The sequence below is a fragment of the Lactuca saligna genome, chromosome 1, assembly GCF_052625555.1.
Source record: "Lactuca saligna cultivar CGN05327 chromosome 1, ASM5262555v1, whole genome shotgun sequence".
Lineage (NCBI taxonomy): Eukaryota > Viridiplantae > Streptophyta > Magnoliopsida > Asterales > Asteraceae > Lactuca > Lactuca saligna.
In genome coordinates, this window is record NC_136417.1 from 69,645,605 (window position 1) to 69,654,522 (window position 8,918).

The following is an 8,918-nucleotide window of genomic DNA, read 5'->3' on the forward strand; positions in this document are numbered from 1 at the left end:
ACAAGTTCAATGGTATATTAAGTACACAAAAAAATGAATGAGACCAAATAATAACAAACACAATAGTTAGTTACTCTCAAGAATCATTTTCCGTATATTTTTTTCTTATCGTATGAACCTGGTGAGCAAAAGTCGAGGAGGTATAAAGATATAATATTGCAAAATAATTGTCTACAAATAAAAAAAAAAAGTTTATTAAAATGTTGTAAAAACTATTTCTACCTTGCATATACTAATATTTGCAATATCTTAATTTCATCTTTTCTTAATGTACAAACAAACATATGAATTCCAAATTATCTGAAGCTTTAATGAACCATATTTTAATGACATAAAAGTATATATATGTGTATTATTTTTTCCAAAGGGGTGCTTTACGACAGTGGTAACAAAAAGGCATAACGGAAATAAAAAATAATTTGGGTGGAAATTGTTTCTGGATCATGATACAGTCGATCCTCTTCTTCTTCTTCAAAACAATCCATCATCTCCTTACTCCTTTTCTCCGACTCAGACGCCGTCCACCTACCGCCGCCGTGTTCGCCACCCTCTCCACCGACAAATAGAAAGCCTACTGTCTGATTTCCTGTTTTATCTTTTTCTATTTTATCAAACTATCTGCTTCGATTTGCCGCCAGTCAATCCGCGCCTGTTCGACGATCAACTGGCGATCGCATCATTTGGTACTTCCTCCCCCCTTTTTCTTATGTTACGATGCTTTTTTGTACTTGATCTGCTTGCCTGGGAATCCATTTCACATCTCATCGTAAAATTCATGCCCGAATCTTTGTTTTTCTTTGTAATGTAATTTCTAATTCGGATGTTTTTGTTCAAACTTTTCAAAATTAAGAGCGTATCTCTAGCTTCGTCGTATATACTCCCTGGAAATTTGATTTGTGCGTTTGAATTTTGAACTCATGATGTTTAGGTCATGGTTTTATCGGAAAACCTATGTTACAAAACTTGGTTTGAAGACGATTCAGTCGATAGTTCTGTTTCCAATGTTCGATTATATATATTCCAGAGTGTAATTTCTGGTCATGGAGACAAATTAGAAGGTTTTACGATTGATTGATTTGCACAAACCTAAAATCCGAATGCTACTCATACAATTGATGCTTCCATACATATATTAATCATATAAATCAACATTCAACAGGTTTTTCTTGGATTATAAACATATGAATCACTTCTATCTCCCATTTCCTTTACAGCTAAGGTGAAATTTGGATTGCCACTGTCTTTTACATTCAGTTCTTTTCGCACTGTAAAAGGCATGCAGAACAGTGGCAGTCTTCCCAAGAGCAATTCCTTAAAAACCCCTCAACAATCACTTCGTCGCCTCAACTTTTGCTCTCAAATATCAACTGGTCAACAAACTTCTCCTGTTGTCTTCCCTGAGAAACGTACAAAAGGAAAAGTTTCAAAACGAAGTGATGTCAGTGCCAACAACAATGATTCCAAGAATTCAAAGAGGGAAGAACACAAGATTGATATTGGAGATGAACAATCTGACTTACTGGGATACGAGGTCATTTCTGGAAAGCTAGTTTTGGATAAAAGAAAGACCATCAAAGCTACTGATTCACAAAACTCAACAGAAACCTCACACCTGGATTCCATTGATGCTAAACTAACAAGCAGAGCTTTGGTTTGGGGTTCTCATGTTTTAACCCTTGATGATGTCATTTCAGTAAGTTCAATTATTTGTTTTCGTGCAATTTGAAGTGAATATCAATGCAATTTACTCTCCTTACCAATATGAGCAATGCACTTCATTTTTTACCAATAACAGCAATATAATTATACTTTTCTAACAATCAATGATTATTATGACAGGTGTCATACAGCTATGGGATGAGACATTTTATAGTACATTCATACCCTATAAAAAAGCGATCCTACAGTCTTTCTTGTTTCTTGAAATCTGGAAGAAGTAGGAAAGATTTTTGCTTTTTAGCTTCTACACCAGATGAAGCTTTTCAATGGGTTACAGGGTTTGCAGATCAGCATTGTTTTGTGAATTGTTCACCTCACCCTATGGTATCTTCAAAGAAACAAGATTCTGAAATATTGGCTACTGATTTTTCTTATAGACATATTAAAAGTAAAAGTCCACCTAGGATGCTTGTTATCTTAAATCCTAGGTCTGGACGTGGTCGCTCCAGTAAAGTTTTTCACAATTTGGTTGAACCTATATTTAAGGTATTTTTTTATTTATTTATAACCTTTAATCTTTTCCAACAACATTTTATATTAGACTTTTACTTAATTGACATTTCTTTTCTTTACTTAACAGCTTGCAGGGTTTAAGCTTGAGGTGGTGAAGACAACATCTGCAGGCCATGCTAGAAATCTAGCTTTCAGTGTTGATTTCAGTACATGTCCTGATGGTATGCATTTTTTACCAAATTGCCCTTTTTTTTTTTAATTGGAGAATAGTTTGTTAATCTTTAAGCTTTCATTATACCAGGAATTATATGTGTGGGAGGTGATGGAATTGTGAATGAGGTTTGTATAGCTTTTAATTTGAAATGAGTAGATATTTATTTATATTAAAGTTTATAAAATGTTATTTATTTTGCAGGTTTTGAATGGTCTTCTTTGTAGAGATAATCAGAAAGAAGCAATTTCAATTCCAATTGGAATCATTCCTGCTGGCTCTGATAATTCTTTAGTGTGGACTGTTCTTGGAGTTAGGGATCCAGTTTCTGCTGCTTTAGCTATAGTCAAGGTAATAATAATATATCATCATTATTATTATTATTATTATTATTTAAAGAATTACACAATTCAGAGAATACATGTCTAAAAAATTAGGCAGCCTTAAGGTTTGTTAATGGAATCACAAAGGAATGGAATCGGTCATTCATTACATTCCAATTCCATCATCATAATTTGGTTGACTAGAAAGAATGGAATGACTCATTTGTCTAGAATAAGAAACTAAATAAATTTAAATCGAAAAAAGGTTATTCCATAAAAATAAACTTTAATCAAATAAAAATATACTTTTATTTTCCAGGGTGGTCTCACTGCTACAGATGTATTTGCTGTCGAATGGATTCAAACCGGTGTCATTCATTTTGGAATGACCGTTTCCTACTTCGGTTTTGTTAGCGATGGTAATTCCCAATTCCATTCCTTCCGTTCCCCTTTTGGGATCACACAAAAAGACATGACATGACATAACACACTGTACCTCATCCCCAAAAAAGTCTTGCATAACAGACTGTTGTATTGTGACATGACATGACATAACAGATTGTATTGTAACATGACATGACATAACAGACTGTATTGTGTTGTGACATGACATGACATAACTGTATTGTATTGTGAAAGACATGACATAACAGGCTGTACTGTATTTGATTGTTAAACAGTATTGGAACTATCAGAAAGATACCAAAAGAGATTCGGTCCGCTCCGTTACTTTGTGGCAGGAGTTTTGAAATTCCTCTGCTTACCAAAATACACGTATGAACTCGAATACCTCCCGGCATCCAAACAAAAATCGGATCTCGAAAGAAAAATATTAGCAGAGAAAGACACAGTCGACATGTCAGACTTATACACAGACATCATGAAAAGATCCGAAGGAGGCGGAATCCCACGCGCCTCATCTCTCTCAAGCATCGACTCCATCATGACACCCGGGCGGACCCCACTCGAACCAACCGACACAACCACCGAACCCTCCGATTACGTCCGAGCCATTGACCAAAAGTCAAAGCGGTTATCCTCAGGTCGACCCAACGTCACCTCCGAACCCGAAGTCATCCAAACCTCATCCACCCCGAATTGGCCGCGAACCCGGTCAAAGTCCCGGGCGGATAAAGGGTGGAGCGGGTTGACCGACCCAACCCGTTCGTCATGGGGGAATTTAGGGGGAAACGACAAGGAAGATATTTCGTCTACGATGTCGGATCCGGGCCCGATTTGGGATACCGAGCCGAAGTGGGACACAGAGCCGAACGGGAATAATTGGGAGATGGAGAATCCGATACAGTTGCCGGGCCCTGGTCCTGTTATGGGTGTGGGCCCGGCAACTGAGACCGGGGTTGGGGTTGGGGTTGTGTTGGATTTGGAGGAGAATTGGGTTGTGAAAAAAGGAAAGTTTTTGGGGATTCTTGTGTGTAATCATTCGTGTAAAACGGTTCAATCTTTGAGTTCTCAAGTGGTGGCACCGAAAGCCGAACATGACGACAACACGTTGGATTTGTTGTTGGTTCATGGGAGTGGGCGGTTAAGGTTGTTGAGATTCTTCTTGCTTCTTCAAATGGGACGGCATCTTTCGCTTCCTTATGTTGAATACATCAAGGTTAAAAAAAGTTAACAATGTATTTAGTGTCCTACTGACAGACTGATATTGATACCGATATTGATACTGATGTTGTAGGTTAAGTCGGTGAAGCTGAAGCCGGGAAAGAGTACGCACAATGGATGTGGGATTGACGGGGAGCTTTTTAGGGTGTCGGGGCAAGTTGTGTCGTCGTTACTTCCGGATCAATGTAGGCTGATTGGTCGTGCTCCGAGTAGTAGTGTGAAAGGACTATAATGCCCTTTCGCAGGGTTTGGGATGGGTGTTACATATATATATGAGGTGACTGTATAATCTTCTGGCTGTTATTGGTTTGAATTCTTCTTGTTGATTTTTTGTTTGTTTGTTAGTATTTTGGTCTTTTTTATATATATAATATATATGATATATATAAATATATATACTTTTGTATCTATTGGTGCCTAGAGTGCAATCTTTTTTTTTTTTTTTTTTTTATTTTTTTTTTTTATGGATGGAAACCGATATTTTGGAGTTTATTTGAATTGGTTGATGTGGATGTGTATTGTAAAGCATTTGTAGAGTTTTTAGTGTTATTATTGTTTTCAGTTGCTGGCTGTTTTTTCTTTTTTCTTCAAAGATTGTTGGATTGAGTAAATTGTTTAACTAATTTTTCTAAATTTTGTTATAGATTATAGGGAAAATTCGATGAAAACCACTGCGCTTTGTTTAACTGGTGATATTTTTTTAACCTTTAAAAAAATCACTACATAGAACTTTTTATGAAGAGTTTGAAAAGTGTTTTGCGTCACTTGAAAATTTTCTTTTCGATTTAGCCATCAAAAGTTAAAAAAAAAAATATTAATTTATAAAGAAACCATTTTCATTGAAAAAATAATCTTTGTTATTTGTAACTTACTAATGGAAAAAAAAAAAAAAAAAAAAAAAAAAAGACAAAATTGCAAAAATGGTCCCTGTGGTATGCATTTTTTTGGAGTTTTGGTAAAAAACACGAGTTTTTTGGTTTTGTAGTCCTTTTGGACTGGTTTGTTTGTGAGAATGGTTCATATACTTAACATCCGTTAAAAAGAATCTGTTAACCCCCTCATGTGCCTTGCACGTAAGGGTATTTATGTCTTTTTACTTACAGGGACCATTTTTGCATACAAACGTAAACGCTTCCTTCTACCTTTTATCCCTCATTTACAATCCTAAACACCCGTCAACTCCCCACCTCCCTCCTTCTTCCTTCTGCTCCATTAAATCTGCAAAAAAACATATTTCGTTATCCAAAAAACCTAATCAAAGCAAAAGGAGACAATGTCATACTTTAAAGTCGAAATGGTGTACGTAATGTGGCAGATCATACCAAAAAATGAAGTTGTCGACGTATCATCCTTATATGGTAAGTTGCTCTGTTTTCTTAAACATTCCTATTTTTCATTTTACCCTTGATTTATACTAAAATCCGCCAAATTTTGACTTTGTTATCATGTACAATTTTGACTTGTAGCGGGTGCACCCACATGGTTTAGTATTAAACTTCATCATGGTGGGAAGTTTACTAAGTTACCTGACATAAAGTATACTGGAGGTGAAGTGCGTTATGTTGATTATGTGGACATAGATGAGTTTGACTGATGAATCCCAGTGATATACTACCATTTCAGGATACCCAATGGTGACTTTCAATTTGGTCTTAGAGCTTTAGGCAATGATCAGGATGTTATCAATCTTTCTAAATTTATTCAAAATAACAAGTTGATTGAGGTGTATACAGAACATGGGAAGGCAAATCTACTCACATACTTCATGTCTCCAAATGCAAAGGGTAAAGTTGTCATAGAGGAATTACTAGAAAATGATGATCAAGGGGCTAAATATGAGGTTGAAATTCATGTAGAATCTCCATTGAGAAATATGAACCATGTTAATGATGAGCCAATTGGTGAGTACATGTCTTTGATTCTTTTTGGGAGTAAAACTGATGTATTCTCTCCAGAGTATAGAAGGGGTAGAGTTGGGAATTCAAAAAGAGAGGAAGGTTCTTGTAGCAAGAGGCTTAATTTAGAGGATATTGATGATTTAAAAGAGAAGGAAAACACTAATGAGGGTGTTAAGGAGGTTCATGAGGCTGCAACTGTTGTTGAAGGATGCTATAATCCATTTACTTCAAATATTGCTAATGTAGGGGATGAGATGATTGGGGTTCATGATAATGACCATATTGATGGATTCTACAACACCCCACCTATTAATGATGATGAACAATATAATGAGCTTTTTAATAACCTTATGGAAAATTTAATTGGAAGTGATGAGAATGTTGAAGAGTATGAAGGGGATGATGAATCTGAAGAGAGTGATGAAGAGTATGAAAAGGATGAAGGTGATGATCATGATGGGAAACAATCAGAAAATGAAGATAAAGTGGATGACATAATGGATGAGGAGAACAATAAAGAAGATGTTGATGTGGACATGGCAGACTTCTTTCTAAATGTTGAAAGTGATGTTGAAGGAGCATGTATTAATGGTGGTCATGAACCTGAAGATATGGAAGTGATCAACAATGAGGAGTTTGAATCATTGGATGAAGGATCAGACCAAGACAGAGAAAAAAGAGCTCCCATAAAAAAATTTGGGAAAAGAAAAAAGGTGCAGCCTTGGGTCAGTACATATACAATCATTCTCAGTGGGGCAAAAGTTTAAAAGTAAAAAAGAATTAAATGAGTTAATTGATGTGCATGCACTAGAAACAAGAAGGAATCTATTCTTTAAAAAAAATGACAACCAAAGGCTTAGGGCACAGTGCAGAGGAGTTGTGCCTGTCATCAATAAAGATCAAGTGGGGACTCAACCTACCACTTCAAAAAGCAAGGGCAAAGAAGTAAATACACAAAAGGAAACAGGTGGTTGGTATATACATGCATCTAGGTCAAACCCCGAATCTGACTGGTTTATAAGGACCTTAAACCAAACTCATACATGCTTACAAACAAGAAAACTCAGAGCTTGTACTGCTTCTTTAATCTGCAAGAAAATCATAGATCAAGTTGAGGCAGATCCGAAGATTCCTTTGAGAGCCATACAAGATCACTTTCAAAAGACCTACCAGGTGGGTATTTCGATGGATAAGGTGTTTAGGGCAAAAGATATGGCAAGAAAGCATGTAACTGGGGACTACACAAAACAGTTTGAGTTGTTGAGGGACTATGCTCTTGAACTTCAAGCTACAAACCCAGACACAACAGTCAAAATAGATGTGTGTCCTAATGGCAACCCTGCATCCCCAACAAGGCAATTTAGAAGGATTTATGTATGCTTGGGTCCACTGAAAAAAGGTTTCAAAGCATGTCTTAGAGACTTAGTAGGTTTGGATGGTGCCTTCATGAAAGGCCCATTCCCTGGTCAGGTTCTTACAGCAGTTGGTCTAGATTCCAACAATGGAATTTATCCCTTGGCCTATGCAATTGTTGAGTCTGAAAACACAGCTAGCTAGAAGTGGTTTTTAGAAAACCTTAGGGATGACTTGGAGCTTGGGAGCAACTCAAACTATACTTTCATAAGTGACAGGCAAAAGGTAAATTACAATTCATCAATTGATCATTTAGATTGTGTTTTTTTTACCAAGAAATTAAGTCTAATTATTGTATGTTGAGTCATGTATGGATTACAAATTGCAGTTGATCAATTGTTTCCCAATGCTGAGAATAGGTATTGTATTAGACATATTCATGACACTATAAGAAAGAAGTGGGGGCAAACTGAGTACAGGGACCATTTATGGAGGTGTACATCAGCAACCACCATTCCTGAGTTTGAACATTTGATGAAAGAGTTTAGTGAGTATGATAAGGAGGCATGTCAATGGTTGAAGCAGATTCCTCCTGTACATTAGGCAAGGAGTCATTTCTCAGGTAATTGTATATGTTTGCATATGGTAATGATTATGTGTTTCAGTTATTTATCAGCATTAATTGTATGTTATTGTAATGTGCAGGAAGAGCTGTTTCTGATGTGTTGATTTCAAACATGTGTGAAGTGTTTAATGGGAAGATAGAGAAAGGCAGGGACAAACCTGTAATGTCATGTTTAGAGTTCATTAAGGAGTATCTAATGAAGAGGATATGCAATGTCATGAAGGCAATGAAGAAGGCTAAAGGTCCACTAACACCTACAGTAACAGACATCCTAGATGCATAAACCAACTTGCACATAAATACATCTTCAGCTTGAAACCTTCATCCTTCAATGCATCACACCTTGCCTCCAACATGTTGTTCCTGCTCAAAAGTCCATTGCACTGTTCCTGTAACATGTTGATACTTCTTACCAGCCCATTACACCATTCCTCCAACGTATTTATGTTTCTTAGAAGACCAGGTATGATGGTTTTACTCCTAGCACACATAGGCGGGTCAACCCACCCGATAAACCCACAAACAGAATCCTTGGTAGGGCAAGCATAAAACCTCCTGCCGGGATTCAGTGGTGTCCAAGACGTTTTCACCAAAGCAAGCTTTCCACAAAAACAAACCACCATTGTTCGATTGCAAGTCAGGAAAGAGAAATGGAAGAAAATAGCCGTTGGGGAAGAACAGTTAAGAACGTTGGGGAAGAAGATTTGTTGGGG

At 36.7% G+C, this 8,918-nt stretch overlaps 1 protein-coding gene across 2 annotated transcripts; it reads left to right on the top strand.

Annotated features, from left to right (window-relative positions):
• Window positions 1–372: 372 nt before the first annotated feature.
• Window positions 373–4,890, top strand: LCBK1 (long-chain base (LCB) kinase 1). Of its 2 annotated transcripts, XM_078987474.1 has the most exons (9): window positions 373–683; window positions 1,215–1,693; window positions 1,840–2,205; window positions 2,300–2,393; window positions 2,474–2,511; window positions 2,588–2,734; window positions 3,026–3,125; window positions 3,387–4,324; window positions 4,403–4,890. In XM_078987474.1, exons 2-9 carry the CDS (start codon window positions 1,277–1,279, stop codon window positions 4,559–4,561), a joined length of 2,259 nt encoding a protein of 752 aa, XP_078843600.1. In that variant the 5' UTR covers window positions 373–683; window positions 1,215–1,276; the 3' UTR covers window positions 4,562–4,890. The 2 variants fall into 2 exon arrangements, with proteins under 2 accessions (XP_078843600.1, XP_078843601.1); XM_078987475.1 differs by lacking the exon at window positions 373–683 and having other exon boundaries at window positions 1,195–1,693.
• Window positions 4,891–8,918: the final 4,028 nt, after the last annotated feature.

What these genes read in the sequence shown, in the direction of transcription:
- LCBK1 (XM_078987474.1), top strand. Translation starts at nt 1,277, where the DNA reads ATGCAGAACAGTGGCAGTCTTCCCAAGAGCAATTCCTTAAAAACCCCT. An exon ending in GTGATGGAATTGTGAATGAG is followed by an intron (nt 2,512 to 2,587) that starts GTTTGTATAGCT and finishes TTTATTTTGCAG; the next exon opens with GTTTTGAATGGTCTTCTTTG. An exon ending in CTTCGGTTTTGTTAGCGATG is followed by an intron (nt 3,126 to 3,386) that starts GTAATTCCCAAT and finishes ATTGTTAAACAG; the next exon opens with TATTGGAACTATCAGAAAGA.